Genomic DNA, 17,101 nt, shown 5'->3' with positions numbered 1-17,101 from the left:
AAATCGTCTAGTGACATTAAGTTGGTTTCATAAATAGAGCATGAAGAAGATTGTGTTGCATTATTATCTTAGCCAGGCGACTGGTGGAAGCATTGACACTCTAATACATGATAGTAATGGTCACTATTATTGGATGTAGACTGCAGAAATGAGTGTTGAGATTCTCTTGGGTAAAGTAAGAAAATACTGTGTTAGGGCAGGCACAGGTAAAAATTATGTCTCTTTGTACATTATTTCTAAATCACTTGAACATTTTTGTAGGATAAAATTATTCCTCCAGACCCAATTACCAAAATTGAGAAACAAGCTACACTTCACCAGCTGAACCAGATTCTTAGACATCGGCTTGTAACCACGGATCTTCCTCCTCAGTTAGCAAATCTTACAGTTGGTATGTGCTTGGAATATGTTTTTAAAGAATTGACTTGTTAGAATATTTCTAAAATCAGCTTTTGGGAGTTTTATCTTTTAAAATATCATTATGAAGTCTTTACCTACAATTTTGATGGTGTTTGAAACTGTAATTTGTGCTGTATCATTTCACTGTATCTGGAAATACAGTGCTGGTATTTGAAGCTGAGGAGAGGGCAAGATCACCTGGGGCTGGAGGAGAGCCTGGGTCCTAGAGTTGAGCCTCAATATTGTTCCTTGATGTTTAGAAGAGTTGCCTTTGATTTCTTGATGACCTGGAAGCTGGCTACTGTTAATGTAGGAAATACTGAATTGTTTGAACACTTATGAAAGAATCTTTAATCTCTTTAAGATTTCTTGTGAGCAAGACTGAAAAGTTCTAGGTTAGCAGGAGGAGGCTGCTTATTTTCTAGCAAAGTAGACTTCTTCTTCTTCTTCTAAAAGCAAATGGCCGAGTGAAGTTTCGAGTTGAAGGAGAATTTGAAGCCACCTTGACTGTGATGGGAGATGACCCTGATGTTCCGTGGCGTCTTCTCAAGCTAGAAATTCTAGTTGAGGATAAGGAAACAGGAGGTAAATCATAAATACTGATTTAAATCATAAGTACTGATTTAAGTGTTGGATGTTTTTGTTATTGATACATTCTTGCAGAATAATACATGTGTTTAACAATTTACCCTATAATTTGAAACAGATTTTATGATAATCATAACTCCCTATTAACCACAAAGGTTTCAGTGTTTCTATAGTATAATCAGTAATATTCATAGATAATTTCCAGTTTTTTTTTTAACTTATGATAGTGAGTATACTCTTCCTTAGTTGGTCTATAACACAGTCTGGACACTTTTCTGAGTAACCACCTTCTTTTTTCCCGCCAATGGAAGATGGGCGAGCCTTGGTTCATAGTATGCAGATCAACTTTATCCATCAACTGGTACAATCTAGGCTCTTTGCTGATGAGAAACCACTTCAGGACATGTACAACTGCCTGCGTATCCTTCTGAACTTTGAGCCCTGTATTTGTGAAGAATTTGTATCCCTCCAACCCCAACACACTTCCCTGGTGGCTCAGTGGTAAAGAACTCACCTGCCAGTGTGGGAGATATGGGTTCGATCCCTGGGTCAGGAAGATCCCCTGGAGGAGGAAATGGCAACCCACTCCAGTATTCTTGCCTGGGAAATCCAGTGGACAGAGGAGCCTGGTGTGCTGCAGTCCATGGGGTCGCAAAAGAGTCGGACATGACTGAGTGACTAAACAACAACACCCCCCAGCACACACGTTTCCATTTGCCTCTAGTCCTGAACTGGAGCAGCTTAAACTCTCTCCCTTACCCTTTCAGGGTGGAAATGGGATTTGGGAACTGGCCAGTGTAAAGAATAATGGTAGATCTTTATTTATTTATTTTTTTTAAAAAAACCAAGCTTTTCGTTTTACTGTTGACTTTGCAGGTAAAAATTTTAAATAATGAGGTAGAAATAGTACTCTTTGGAGAGAAAAAATAGTACTATTTGGTCTACCGATATTCTCTAAACTATGATGAATTAAAGGGTAACGTGGACCTTATGTTTTGTTTATATTGGTTCAAAATTAAATGTAAAACCTTTTTCTAAAATTATGTCACAAATTGCACCTCTTTTTATATACATCACTGGAGAAATATAATGGTCAACTTTTGGGGAATAGAGCATTTGTTATATGAAGTTTGCTTATACCTCTTTGGCTGTTGTAGTAAAATATTAGATTTGCTTAACGAGATCCATCAGATTCTTTCTGCTTATCACTTCAGTTAGAAGTGCTACATTCTCAAACTCTAATGTTAATCCGAGAGCGGTGGGGAGACCTTGTACAGGTGGAAAGGTATCATGCAGGAAAGTGCCTCTCCCTCTCAGTTTGGAAGTAAGTAAAGTTGATTCTGGGGTCATGCAGTGACTGTAAATACTCTTTGTTTCTCCTTTTCTCTTATGCATCTGAATTTCTGTATATCTAGCAACCTAAATTTGTATGGTAAGGTCCCATGGTATCATAAACCACATAGGACATCCATCATTAGCACCTTTCTTAGAACATGGCATGTTTTCAATATGTAGATATTTGTCTGTTTGTACTAAAACTTACTATTCTTAAAAGATTAGATTACTCTGGCTTCAAACCAGATTGCTAAAAGACGAGTAGGTTAAATTACTGGGTATCATTTTAAAAAAATCCTTGTCAGTCACAGTGTTATATTTTGATTTGTACTTTTTACAAACTTTTGGGGAAGGTCAGTTATCAGACTTATAATCCTCTATTCTCCATTTGAACTTTGCTTGGTTTTCCTGTAAAGGAATCAGAGGTGAATAGGCACCACTTAGAGACAGTTTGTTTTGTTTGGGGATTTTTTATGTGTATATGTGTTTTTAATTCTGTGTGTATTTTTTTTTAATGTAGTAGATCATATTGTGTTGGATTACAGAATAGCTGTCTTCCCAATGTTAATATTCCCTCAACAAAGAGTAAGGGCCTGCCATGTTCTAGACTTTGAATAAGGTGCACAGTAGATTCTCTTTTATTCCAGAAGTTAACAGATTGTTGGAAAAAATTCCTAATATTCGTTTTTCTCTTTAGTCAACAGGTTCTTGGGAGAAAAACAGGGACAGCATCTGTTCACAAAGTTACAATTAAAATTGATGAGAATGATGCCTCCAAGCCTTTACAGATTTTTCATGATCCTCCTTTGCCAGCTTCTGATTCCAAATTAGTAGAAAGAGCCATGAAGGTAAAAGAACTCAATATATTTTAATATTGGCTTGATTAAATGAATATAATGTAACTTATCATTTCTACTTAAGCTTTTAGCACAAATTCTTTAAAATACCTAATGGTTCCTAAAACCCTTTATGAAACTTATTTTAAATGAATGTTATGCTGGTAGGTTTGTTGTGGTTGTTTTAATATCTAATATTTTATAATTTTTAAGATATTCTTTCAAATTTTGTAATTTAGATCAGATCACCATTTTAATTTTTGTTAAGATCTGCCATTTAATCACTATGATAACTATGATTAACAGTGTCTTGATCTATACTTGCCAGATGTTAACTATAGCCTTTAAGCTATCAATACCATTGTTTAAGTTTGCTTTCTTTTATCGGTTAACACTTCTTCAGTGTGATTCTAAAAGGAAGTATCTTGAAGCATAGTAATCTACTCTCAGACTTTTAAAGTAAAAATGTTCGAATTGTATATACTATTCTGTTCTTGTTTATGCAGATTGATCATTTATCAATAGAAAAACTCCTGATTGACAGTGTCCATGCACGAGCTCATCAGAAGCTTCAGGAACTGAAGGCCATTCTTAGAGGTGTCAATGCTAATGAAAACTGTAAGTTCTTTTAAATTGACATTTCTGGGGCTTTTCAGGTGGCGCTAGCGGTAAAGAACCCGGCTGCCAATGCAGGAGGCATAAAGAGATGTGGGTTCAATCCCTGGGTAGGAAAGATCCCCTGGAGGGAGGGCATTCCAACCCACTCCAGTATTCTTACCTGGAGAATCCCATGGACAGAGGAGCTTGACGGGAAGCAACTTAGCATGCATGTCTTTCTTTTGTTTAAATTAGCATCTGCTTTTATTTTATGAAGAGTCTTTTAAAATGACTTTTTTCCCTGATGTATTGATTTTGTTGTAAAAGCTGGGCATTTCTGCCTTTTGATTTATGATCTATCAAGCTTGTCCTAATTTTCCCCTTACATTCTTCTTTCTCATTTAGCTTGACCTTATTTTTTAAATGTATGCATATTGACTCTCCTTGAAACTTCCCTATTGAAACAGAAGCTAGCTTAACATTTTAATCTGAATCTCATTCTAATTTTTCTTCTAAAAGGTTAATAAGGCAGCTTTGCAAATATTTATAATGTGTTTATAAAATATGCCTCTTTGAAATGAAGCTAAATTTATCCCATGTCTTCAAAAAATTTTTTTTGAATTGTTAATATATCAACAGAGTTCAAAATAAGAAATACAGGTGTACACACAGTGAAAAATCTTCTAATTACCTAGTACATTCAGAGCTTTAGGAGACGGAACGGTCAGTCATTTAGAAAGTAAGTGCTTTCATTCTAGGAATACAGTTTCCAGTATCATGATGAGAACATTTACTATCCCAACCCCAATTATTTTTGACTGGTATTACCTTGTGCCCACAGTATTTTCACAATCTTAATTTTTCTAATTTTAATTTCATTTTTTTCAAAATAGTATCATTGGGATTGTAGAAAATTGGGGTTTGTGATCTTTTGATAGGCTCTGGTTTACTTTAGTATCATCTGTAAACAAGGCTTAGTAAGTTAAAAAAAACTCAGTATGTTTGCCTGGGGGATATTTACTTTGAAAAATGGACTCTGAAAATGTGTTTACCTGGGAATAATCTTGTGTTTTTCGAGGAAGTTGTGAAGATTTTTCTTGAGTAGCACTTTGTAGCGATGTCACTGCTTGAGTAGTCAGAAGATGTTGGTATAACTGCTCATGTGCTCTTGGACAAGTCACTTAAATTCTTTGGGCCTCATTCTCCTCATCTGTATTTGAGGATGTTACTCCAGGCTCTTCGTGGATTTCTCATTCTAGTAGGAGTGTACTATCCAGTGGTTTTCAAGCCCTGTGAGTCTGTTGAGTCCTCAGTGTTAGAGAAGGGTGCATTGGAGACTTAAGTTTTGAAGGAGAGGGAGGATCTTGCATGTGGGCTTGGTCCCCTCAGCCCTACTTGAATCAGAGCAGTTCTGGAAATGAGGAAAACGTCTGCTGACCCACCATTTTAGAACATATGCTTTAAGTTTGTTTTTTTTAATTCACGTTCATGCATTTATACACAGCGTAACCTCACTTGATCGCTTTTGTGATGGGAAAGCATGCTTTAGTCAGATCCTTTGCTGGGACGAGGGGCCATAGTCTGTTCTGGGAATCCCTCAGTGCAGTCACCCTTCATTAGCTGTCTTTTCTTCCATCTCCTCCCTTGGACACGCCAAGGAAATTAGTTGCTCAGATAATGGAGCATTTCTGTTTTGTTTGAAACATTTTTTTTTTTATTTGACCAAAAATTGTCAAAATGGCAAAGTTGCTTTCTATATAAACATTTATTTTATATTTTCAAAGATTGGGGTGTGAAAATCCCACCCTCACATGTTATTTAAATGCAAAGGGAAAAATGTCTTTTTTTTTTTTTCAAAATTTTTTATTAGAAAACTGAAATTTACAATGTGTTTATCTCAGTCAGTACATGGCGTTTAAAAACAACATCATTACAGAAAGATAACAAAAATACAGTCTTAAAACCTACAGGATATGGAAAACATTATTCACTGAGGCCTTAAATGTAGTAGACTTTACATAAAAAGGAAAAGCAATGAGTATACAAGTATACAGCCAGTTTAAGAAGTTAGCAAAATAAACAGAATAATCATAAAAGAAAGCAACTAATATATACCAGGTATTAATGCAGTAAAAAGATAAAATTGAAAGGCTCAACAGTGTCAAAGCTTTGACTCTGTTGAGAATGGAGCATTTCAAGAAAGGGCTAAGGGAGAGCACAGACTGCAGGTTTTGGACAGCCCAAGGGGTAGTGCGTGGTTTCTTGAGGGTGGGAGATAGGGGTGAGATAGTCTTAGGGGAGATTAGGCAGGACTCTTGGAGAGAAATTTTTAAAAGGCAATGTAAGGCACTAAAGGTAACTTGTCCTACGGCCCCTTCTTAGCATCACCTGACTCGAGGAAGCCGGGGTGCTCTCCCCAAGTTGTCCTCTGTCAGCCCCAGATTCAGGGTCTTGAGATCAGTTTCAGAAGCTGTGAAGCACACAGCAATTCCTAATGGGGCTTAATTGCTTCTCTTAGTTTTCCCACTTTATATTACTGTCTATTGGTCCATTCTTCTTGTCCTCAATAAACGGAGAAATGAAAGACGAGATGTGTGTATATTCCTGCTGCAGGAAAAAACAGTGTGCAGCCTGGTCATCTTGCACAGCCTTTAATTTAATTGTCTCTTTATAAGTTTCTCTGTTAAAACCAGTTGTCTTTAAATGCTCAGGGCCTTACACATTTTATCAGTATTTTCTGTAAAGAAAGATACGGACAATGGCAACCATAAAATATGTTCAGAGATATATATGAACATATTTTCTGTTAATATCTTTTGGACTGTGTTCTCTGTATTCTCTGATTCCCTGTTGTTTCAAAAATATTTAATTTTGTTAATTAGATTGAAATTATAATTGTTATCCCAATTGTCAAGAGTTAGTTTTACTCCATTACTACACTTCAAAAATAGTTTTGCTTTAAAGAATACCTTCCTATCTTATTAGGATTTAAGACCTACAGATGTGTTTTAAAAATCAGCATCTGCTTCAAGTCTGTAAGCACTTTTAAAATTTTTCATGCTAATCTGAATATAGAATATTGTAAAAGAAATTCCTGTTTGTGCCTTTTTGTCCTATTGTTTGTTTTAGGTGAGGGTTAAGCTGGACTTGCATATTAAACATTTGTATGCAAATACATTAGATATACTTGAAAGCAGTTAGTTTTCATCTGATTAAATATATTTCCTGCAATCTTTTTTGCTTTAGTAATTTGTATAGACAGTACCAATGGCAACACTTCCCATTTTACTTGTTGCAGATTATATAGCGGGAGGTTTTGGTTTTTTTCTTTGGTTCAGAGAAGAATACAGATAATGTATATTATTGAGCACTTTGCTTTTCAAAGCACCCTTACAAGCTTGTCATTGCTTCTTCCTGAGAACCCATGGTGTGGACAGGAAGATGTCTTTGTCCTTCTTTAATGAAGTTGCATAGAGAAGTCACCCTCGGTGCAAGGCTGAGCCTACATTACCACTCTCCTCACCGCCGCCCGCCTTCTGCTCTGTAGTTTTAGAGGAATGTGGTAACCAGGAGAGCATATTCCTTTTGCAGGTTATCAGTCTGATTAGCACGCGGTGGGTGTGCTTTCAGTACTTTGCTTCCCTACTGGATTTTGTTATGCTAACTTGTGAGATTTAGGAGAAAGTTAATTGGGCCTGGTGGAAATACTTTGAAACTCTAGAATGAGTATTGGGAATTTGTGTTTTTAGTTTGCCTCTGTTCTTATTTTATCTGTGACTTGAAAATGAGGTATATAAATCACTTGAAAAAACTTTGTCCTATATAATAAATAATGCTTAATAGTTTTCAAATGTTTTTTAAGTATATGGGCCCTAATTGCCAGAAAAATCTCTCTTTATGAAGAATGGCATTAAAAATATTTAGGTTGTGAATGAAATTTATTTTATTTACCAAACAACTTTTTCCCTCCAGTATGTCAAAAAGGGACTTCCCTGGTGGCTCAGATGGTAAAGAATCCGCCTGCAATGCAGGAGACCTGGGTTCAATCCCTGGGTTGGGAAGATTCCCTGGAGGAGGGCATGGCTACCCACTCCAGTATTCTTGCCTGGAGAATCCCCTGGAGAATGGACAGAGGAGCCTGGTGGGTTACAGTCCATGGGGTTGCAAAGACACGACTGAGCAATCAAGCACACATATCAAAAAGAAAATCCTTAAAATTAGCTTATTAGTAATTACTGACTGAAAGCAAAGCTAGAACACACCTCATTGATAAGGTTAAATTTTCATTAGCTATTTTAACCTTTTTTAAGGAATCTTGGAGGGTGTTTGATTTTTTTTTTTTTTTTTGGCTGTAGTATTTGGGATGGGTATGTTTGTTTCAGGTCACCTTGTAGGTTACATTCTTCCTTTGAGTTATTAATTGACATAATAGTACTAATCTAGGTTAGCAAAGTTACGTTTTTCCTCTAACATTCAGATCATTCAGTAGTTGGTTTGTTTCTACTTGCTGAGAAATACATATATATATTTTTTTTTTTTGGGAGGGAAAATATTCAGATAGAAATATAATTAATTTTTAACTGTTCAGCTTCCATAGAGACTGCACTTCCAGCTCTTGTTGTTCCCATCTTGGAACCCTGTGGTAATTCAGAGTGTCTACACATTTTTGTTGATTTGCATTCTGGAATGTTCCAGTTGATGCTTTATGGACTTGGTAAGTTACTAAATGATAGACTCACTCAGTATAAAGAAAAATATTTTTAACAAAAGCAGAATAAAAATTTTGCCATTAGCTATTGGGAAGGGTGATATAAAAAGTATATAGAAAGTAGATATGGAAGGAATAACCAGCTGATATCTGTTCCTTGGGGCCCATTTTAACTCTCTTGTACCAGAAGTTAAACTTTCCAATATGAAGTCCATTCATGTTGTTTCTCTTATGTAAAAATAATAATGTTGATGGCTGATCTTTTCTTAGATTAACTGTTTACCACTAATTGGGTGTCGTGGAGAAGGTTACAATCTAATGTCATTCATGACTGAAGAACAAATTTATGACAGTATAAATATCTCAGGATGACTTGAATACAGAAACCTGGAGGAAAGAATTTTTTTTTTCTGGCTTAAACACAGTAGAAACTGAAGTTTGATTTCTAGCATGTTCTGTTACCAAGTTGGTGTTCTGATATGATGAAATACTGGAAACTTAATGTTTTGTGTTGCTAATGATATAGTATTCTTGAATATGTTAGAACATTTCCCATTTGAAATTAGTTTTAAGCCAGATTTATGAAAATAAAAATCCTTTCTGGTTATATTACATGGCTATAAAGATAGATTTTTCTATGAACTGCTCATGGAAAAAACTGGCCTCACTACTTTGAATTACATCACATTTATGATGGCTAAATGATAAGTGACACATTAGGAAATTGTTCTTTAAAACTTTAATGATTTTCTTGATAATTAAAATAGTACATACTTATGTAAGTAGAAAAACTAAATGTGTAAAAATGAGAGAAGCAGTAAACAGTCGCCTGTTGGTAATCATTGTTTTTAAGGGATGTATGCTTGTCTTAGCTCAGGCTGCCATAACAGAGAACCACAGAATGGGTGACATAAACAACAGAAATTTATTTTCTCACAGTTTTGGAGATTGGAAGTATGAGATAAGGTTGCCAGCATGGTCAAGTTATGGTAAGAGCTCTCTTCCTGGCTTATAGTTGTCAGCCTTCTTGCTGTGTCCTCACATGGCAGGAAGAGAGAGAGAGAGAGCAAGCTCTCTGGTGTCTCTTTATAAGGGCACTAATCTTATATGAGGGCCCCACCCTCATGACCTTATCCAAACCTAATTATCCCCCAAAGGCTCCACCTCTAAACACGATCACATTAGGAGCTAGGGCTTCAACATATGAATTTGGGAGGATACAATTCAGTCCATGGGCTTCCCAGGTGGCTCAGTGGTAAAGAATCCACCTCTCAATGCAGGAGATGCAGATTCAATCCCTGAGTCGGGAAGATCCCCTGGAGAAGGAAATAGCAACCAACTCCAGTATTCTTGCCTTGGAAATCCCATGGACAGAAGAGCCTGGCAGGCTACAGTCCATGGGGTCACAGAGTCAGACAAGACTGACTGAGCACGCACACAATTCAGCCCATAGCAGTGCTTTTCTAATTTTTTCTCTACTTTTTTTTTTAGTTGAAATCATTTTATATTTTGCTTTTTGTTCAACATTCTTTTTCTTAATATATGTATTTTATTGAAGTATAGTTGACTTAGTGTTTCAGGTGCACAGCAAGGTGATTTAGTTATCCATTTACACGTGTTATTTTTGAAATTATTTTCCATTATAGATTACTATGAGATATTGACTGTAGTACCCTGTGCTATACAGTAAACTTTTGTTGCTTGTTGCATATCTATTTTTTTTAATTAGAAATCTAGCATTCTATTAAACATTCTTAGCATTTTCTCATGTCATTAAAAATTCTAAGTGACATTTAGCAAGCTAATCTTCAGCCAACAACTCTTGCTTATTTAGCAAGCTAATCTTCAACCAACAGCTCTTGCTTATGCCAGAGATCATTTGTGTTTAATAAGTAAACATTTTAATGAAGTTTTATAGTTTTTTAAGGTTCTAAGTCTAGTAATACTATGAGTTTTAAATACATACACATTTATAATATTAACTAACTAGACTAAGAGTTTGGGTAATTAAAATATGGGCAAAGAATTTAATGTATTTGTTACTCATTCTTCCTGCTAATGTACACTTGCTATTAATTATCTTAACTATAACTCTCCCTAAATATTAAAGAAGGAAAACAGATTAATTTATGCCTCATGATGCATTATTGTTTAGCTTTTCTCTAACTCAAAATAACACTACTTTCTGCCTGAAACAGTAACTTTCATTTAAATTTTGGGCTACCTGGATATCTTGTGTCTCGTATAAGCTATTAATTAATGAAGTGCTTTATGCTACAGACCAAGCCACACTGGATGACATGGAGAAGTCTGTGAATGATGATATGAAACGGATCATTCCTTGGATTCAACAACTTAAGTAAGGCTGTTTATTTAGCTCAAAACTAAAAATGGAAACTTATTTTGACAAGATATATTTTCTTCCCCATCATTATTCTTGATCAGCCACTATCCTTAATATTTATGATGTGAAACTTGAGCCCCTTTTGGTACTTAGAATCTAAATTTTCTTGAATTAGGTCTGAGATGGCAGTGCTTCATATCAAATTCCTCTCGAAAGCAAATATAGGTATGAAGGGCATGACATTCAACTTTGATTCCTTGTCATGTTATGTCCTATATAAGCACTCTACAGATCACTTACACAATGAATTTTATTGTGTCTAGTGTTATGTGAAGTAGATTCTTCCTAGGATAATCTTCATAGTGTGAATCGACCAGCTGATACTTTCAGAGTAGTCGTCTGCTTCATTCAGTTTGTTTCAGAATTCTTTCAATGCTTCAGACTGTTAAACTAAATAAAATTGAAAATGAAGCTAGAGATAATTGTTTGAGGTTTCATTACCACCCTGGTACACAAAGGTATCATTATGGCAACTCTAATAGACTCTTTAAATCAGTAAAACAGAATTCCAAGGAATAAAAATAAATATCAGAGATTAAAACCAAACTGGCAAATGGTGTGGTGTGGGGGGGGCAGACTGTTCAGTGGGATTTTAATACTTAAATCTTAATAATTCACATCTTGCATAATTTGAGGTTGTTGGGCAGTTCCAGCTAGTAGAAATATAGCCTAAAACCAAGACGTCAAGTCCCAAAAGCTTTAAACTTACCAAATATGTATCTGTACTTAAACTTACATTATTTATAGGAAAGGTCCCCTGGTTGTCACTTATAATGCTTCTCAGATGATCTTTGATCAGTTTATCACTAATCTATCATGGACATTAATTTTTTTAAATAATTTTATTGAAATATAATTTGCATAGCATAAACTTCAATTGTTTTAAGTGTACCATTCAATGTCTTATCATAAATTTACCGAGTTTTGTAACAGCCATAACCACAATCCAGTTTTAGAACACTTAAAACATTTCTATTGCCTCAAAAGGATGCTCATTTACAGTTAATCCCCATTCCCAGCCTCACCCCAGGCAACTATGAATCTGCTTTCTGTTTTTGTAGATTTTCCCTTTCTGAACATTTCATAAAAATGGAATCATAAAGTATGTGGTCTTCTGTGACTGGCTTCTTTTATTTAGCATAATGTTTCCAGATTCAATCATGTTGAAGCATGTACTAATTCTTCATTCCTTTTTATGCTTAACTAACATTCCATGGTATGACTAGGCCACTTTTTATTTATCCATTCATCGTTTGATGGACATTTGAATTGTTTCCACTTTGTGACTCTTATGAATAATGCAGCTGTGAGTATTCATGTGCAAATATATGTGTGCACTTCACATTCCACTCGGAGTGGAATTATTTAAGAAGCTACTATACTAGTTTCCAAAGTAACTGTACCATTTTACAGTCACCCCAAACAGTGTCTGAGGGTTTCCATTGCTCGACATCCTTGTCAGCCTTTGTTACCGTCTTGACCATAGCCACCCTAGTGAGTATGACGAGGTATCTGACTGTGGTTTTAATTTACATTTTCTAGGGACTATTAGTATTGGGCATCTGTTCATGTGATTGTTTTTTTTTTTAATAATATTCACTGAAAACAAATGCTAGGAAAAAAGAAATGAAAAAACATGTTCAAAATATAAGCCCCAATTTTTTATTAGAGTCAACAGTCATAAAATTGCATTTCAATAAGATCAGAACAAAAAATAATAAAAAAATTCAAAATTATACATTTTTCATTAAAAGTATACATGTATAGACAAGTTACTCATCACTTAAGCTTTTTGTTCCACAAAGTCATAACAAAAAAGTTGAGTGAAATAGCAATTCCATATGTGCTCTGAAAGAATATCGTGTATTTATTATTCATATGTTTATAATTTATATATATTATATTTGTAATATATTTAGAATTTTTAATGTGGCAAAAGAGCTTGCTTCTGGTTTGTTGTAACTAATCTAAGTTGAATTGGTGATGATAATTACAGGAGATAACGTTTACCTTAAATGTTTCTGTGTTTTTTTAAAACTAACATACATAGTAGAGATACCAGTCTCACAAAGTATGTTGATAAGACTGGAAGTAGAGATTTGAAAGCAATTTTGGCAAGTTCAGGGTATTTGTTTTTAACTGTCTTCCAAAATGAAGTAAGTTTTGGTATATTTTAAAAATTTATCATCATTCCTTTATTAATAGCCAGTTCTAGCAATTGATCCTGTGAAGCTATAGTTAAATTTGTTTTTCAGTATAGAAAAGCAGTTTCCAGATTTTATACATTTTTGGGGTAATAGTTTTCAAACTGCTCTTAAAATGTTATGCATTAACTATGGTTTTACTGCACATAGCTAGCACACATTTTGTATCACACGCAGCTCATCACACAAATGCAACAGCACCCAAACTGGTCTGTGCCCTGTTATGTAAGACAAGCCGACTGATCATGAGCTTGGATGTTGTGGCATTGTTATAGTGATATGAAAAGCTTCTAAATGTGTATTCTTACTTTTTTAGTTGCCTCATGGTGGATCAGTGAGTTTGTGTACCTATCATTTTGCCTTTTTCACATGTTAATATGATATTGGTCCGTAGGATAGATAACCAGATAAAAGGAATGAGAGGGCTACTACAGTAAAAGCAACAGAGTGAAATCTGGTGGCTTAACTGAGAGAGGAAGGTAATGAACACTTCCTGGCACCTGCTAGACATACCCACCACTTTTATATGAGCAGGATAAAAACTAGAACTGGAGATCTCCAGTGATAACCAGGAAAATGAGATACTTTTATATTTATTTATTGTTCTATTTTGGTTTATAAACACTTCAGGCATTTTGTAAAAGATGTTGAGATTAGTTTGTGCTGTCTTGTCTTATAAACCACAGGAGATCTTTCATCTCCTATAATAAACAGATACTTTCTCAGCCTTAATACTAGTGGATTCTACCTTATAACTTATTAAGGTCATTCACACTGCAGTTTAAACTCTTTAAAATTAACGGTCCAGTACAAAACTAGAGAAATGATTCATCATTATGGTCGTATGTCCTTTTAGTAGTTAAGTTTCATATATTAATTGGTTTCTTAGTGAATTTTAATAATCTATTTGTAAAACAGTAGCACACAGTTAATCAGAAGTCTGTGATTTTGTGATGTGGATGATCTCTTTTAAACTAAGGTTTTGGCTTGGACAACAGCGTTGCAAACAATCTATAAAACACCTGCCTACAATAACCAGTGAAACATTGCAGCTGTCCAATTATTCAACTCATCCCATAGGAAACCTTTCTAAGAATAAGCTGTTTGTCAGACTTACCCGTCTTCCACAATACTACATTGTAAGTATGCAAAGGGGTGATTTCGGTGATTGAGTTCAATAATTCTATTTGTATCTTGAATCATTTATTGTTTATTTTGCAAATGTATTTTTTTTTTTTTTTTGGATATTTGAATTTTGTATAATGATTCTCAAGCCAAGAGAGGGGAGAGTTGATAGGGATGGGGCAGAGAGAATCTTATTTGTAGGAAATAATACAATGATTAGGCAGGTTTGGGGAATATAAGGTATGCCTTGTCCCTCACCCCAGGATCTGTCCTATAGTGAGGCCTAGTTTCTGCTTGGAATTAGGCATCTCCTCTATGTAAGAAAAAAATTGAAAGCAACTGTTGTGAAGATCTGGAGATGTTTTGGTGTCAGATAAACTTGTTTGGTTTTAATTAAATGTTAGTTTACATAATGCTGCTTTTTAAACATGATGGACTAAATTAACTTTATTTTCTCATCCTTAATTGAAGGTATATATATCCATTTTGTTGATTGCATGTACTTTTCAGTACGCAGTAAAATTCTCATTCCTTTTTCACCCTTTCTAGATTTTTCTATAGTTTCTTTCAGATTATTGAACTAGTTAAAATTTGCAAGAACTTGAAATATGGACTCATATTTCATAAATATATTTCCTGCATGTAGAAGTTTTTGTGTACACCAAGTCAATACTTTTGGCTAAGATTTTAAGGTGTTTGGAAAACTTAATTCAATGGGAGTGAATTTTTTTGAAGCTGTTAAGCCATACTTTAAAAAAGATACTATCATCAAAAGATACCCTGTGTAGCCTGATGTATCTTAAGTTAGGGTTACTTATGTTGACAAATAAGTCTGTCATTGACATGAATTCACTATTTTCTGAGTTTTGAAATACCAGCTGTGGAACTGGATTTGGCATGTGACAGGCTTGTTGTTTCCGTTCTCCATGTGCTGCCTGATCTACATGTATTTTCTGACTGTATTTAGTATCAACAAAACACCAGGCTTTCAGTTTCAATAACTAGTGGTTTATTATAAAGCACTAATTTGTTTCACGTGGTTTAGACCAAACTGAATGTTTATCACTCTTCATCCTTCTCACTTAGGATGATACATTCATAATAGTGGCGAAAACTACCATAGCCTTTAAGAAGAATAGAGGAAAGTATTCTTGCCCTTAAATGTCTTTGCTATTTTACTTTTGCTGGCTTTATTAAGGTATAATTTACACACAGTAAAAATTCAGACTTTTAAGTGTCTGGAGTTTAATAAATGCATACAGTTTTGTAACTGCCATCTCAGTAAGACACAGAAGCTATCCGTCACCCTTTAGAATTCCTTCATGCTTCCTCTCTATAATCAGACTTCCCCTCTGCTGTCTCTAGTGACCACTGACCTGTTTTTTGTCTCTACAGTTTAGCTTTTCAGTCGTTTCTTTCACTTGGCATAATGCCTTTGATTTTCATCCATATTGTTGTATTTATAATAGTTCATTCTTTTTATTGCTGAGTAGTGTTCTGTGGTATGAATGTATCACAGTTTGTTTAGTCTCTCGTCGAAGGCCATCTGCATTGTTTCTAGTTTTGGGCAGTTGTGAATAAAGCTGCTATAAGTATTTGCATATAGATTTTTTTGGTGATTTCTTTTGGATAAGTAACTAAAAGTGAGAGTGTTGGGTCACACACTAAGTGTATGTTTGGCTTTATAAGAAACTGCTAAACTGTTTTCCAAAGTGGCCAGACCATTTTGCATTCCTGCCAGCAACACGTGAGAGTTCTAGTTGCTCTGCATTCTTGCCAGCACTTGTTATTGCGATTAAAAAAAAAAAAAGTTAGCCATTCTGATAGATATGTAGTGGTATCTTATTGTAGTCTTAATTTATGCTGCCTTGATGACTGATGATATTGAATATCTTTTCATCTGCTGATTTACCGTCCATATATCTTTGGTGAAGTTCCATTTTACTTTTAATTCTGCCATTTCCTCAGTGTTGATTCTTAAGTGTCGGCCAAACAATTTCCTGAAGAGACTATGTGGGGAGGTGGGGTAGAGAGAGGAGAGAGGCAGGAATAGAGACAGAAAAGTGTGTGTTGGTCAAGAGCCCTGTCCAGTGGCATTTATTTCTCTCACTCAAGTATTTAGGGGACTCTTCTTAAATTTTAGGTAGACCTTGAAAATAGTAAGCCTTTATAGTGAGAGCAAGGTCTCTGGATCCATACTTCTAGGATCAGAGCGTGAGTCTGTCACTTCTCAGCTCTGAGACCTTTGACAGTTAATCTAAGCTTTTTGTGCCTAACTTTATCAGAAAAGTGAAGATAAGAATCCCTACTTCATTGAGTTACTAGGATTGAATGTGTTAACATCTGTCAAGTACTTAGGAGAGTATAGGGCTTCCCTTGTGGCTCAGCTGGTAAAGAATCTGCCTGCAGTGCGGGAGACCTGGGTTTGATTCCTGGATTGGGAACATACCCTGGAGAAGGGAACGGCTACCCACCCCAGTATTCTGGTCTGAAGAATTACATGAACTGAATAGTCCATGGGGTCTCAAAGAGTCAGACACAGCTGAGCAACTTTCACTTACTTCACTCACTAGGAGAGTACGTGGCACATGATAAACTCTCTATCGGTATTAACTATTGTTCATGTTCTTGTTATCCTCATCTTCATAGTGACTGTATATTTCAGTTGAAAAATCAGGGTTTATTTTTATATCCTTCCAAGTATGAGATACAGTTGTCATTTTTCTTTCATCATTGTTCTTTAGTCTGATCTGTTTTTTAGAAAACAAATTACATATTTAATTGCAGTGCTTTTTTTTGAGATCATGACTGATTTGTCCTTGTTTAAAAAGTCATCTGCATTAGATATATAATTCTGAGCCCTACTTGATACAAAGAGGAAAATATTCAACACTTACCAGTTAGT

At 35.2% G+C, this 17,101-nt stretch overlaps 1 protein-coding gene across 3 annotated transcripts in view; it reads left to right on the top strand.

The window, feature by feature from the left end:
* The window catches only part of MED14 (mediator complex subunit 14), a 65,254-nt gene that overhangs the window by 15,338 nt on the left and 32,815 nt on the right, over positions 1–17,101 (top strand). For all 3 annotated transcript variants that reach the window (XM_088834027.1, XM_055437889.2, XM_055437888.2), the window contains exons 5-13: positions 262–391; positions 856–984; positions 1,299–1,406; positions 2,179–2,311; positions 3,020–3,170; positions 3,665–3,776; positions 8,344–8,469; positions 10,744–10,822; positions 14,051–14,210. In XM_088834027.1, coding sequence (XP_088690153.1) covers positions 262–391; positions 856–984; positions 1,299–1,406; positions 2,179–2,311; positions 3,020–3,170; positions 3,665–3,776; positions 8,344–8,469; positions 10,744–10,822; positions 14,051–14,210 — 1,128 coding nt within the window. The remainder of the gene's footprint in view (positions 1–261; positions 392–855; positions 985–1,298; positions 1,407–2,178; positions 2,312–3,019; positions 3,171–3,664; positions 3,777–8,343; positions 8,470–10,743; positions 10,823–14,050; positions 14,211–17,101) is intronic.

This window comes from Moschus berezovskii, chromosome X (assembly GCF_049115385.1).
Source record: "Moschus berezovskii isolate FMDL1 chromosome X, NW_MosBer_1.0, whole genome shotgun sequence".
Taxonomy (NCBI): domain Eukaryota; kingdom Metazoa; phylum Chordata; class Mammalia; order Artiodactyla; family Moschidae; genus Moschus; species Moschus berezovskii.
This window is presented reverse-complemented; position numbering and strand designations above follow the sequence as displayed.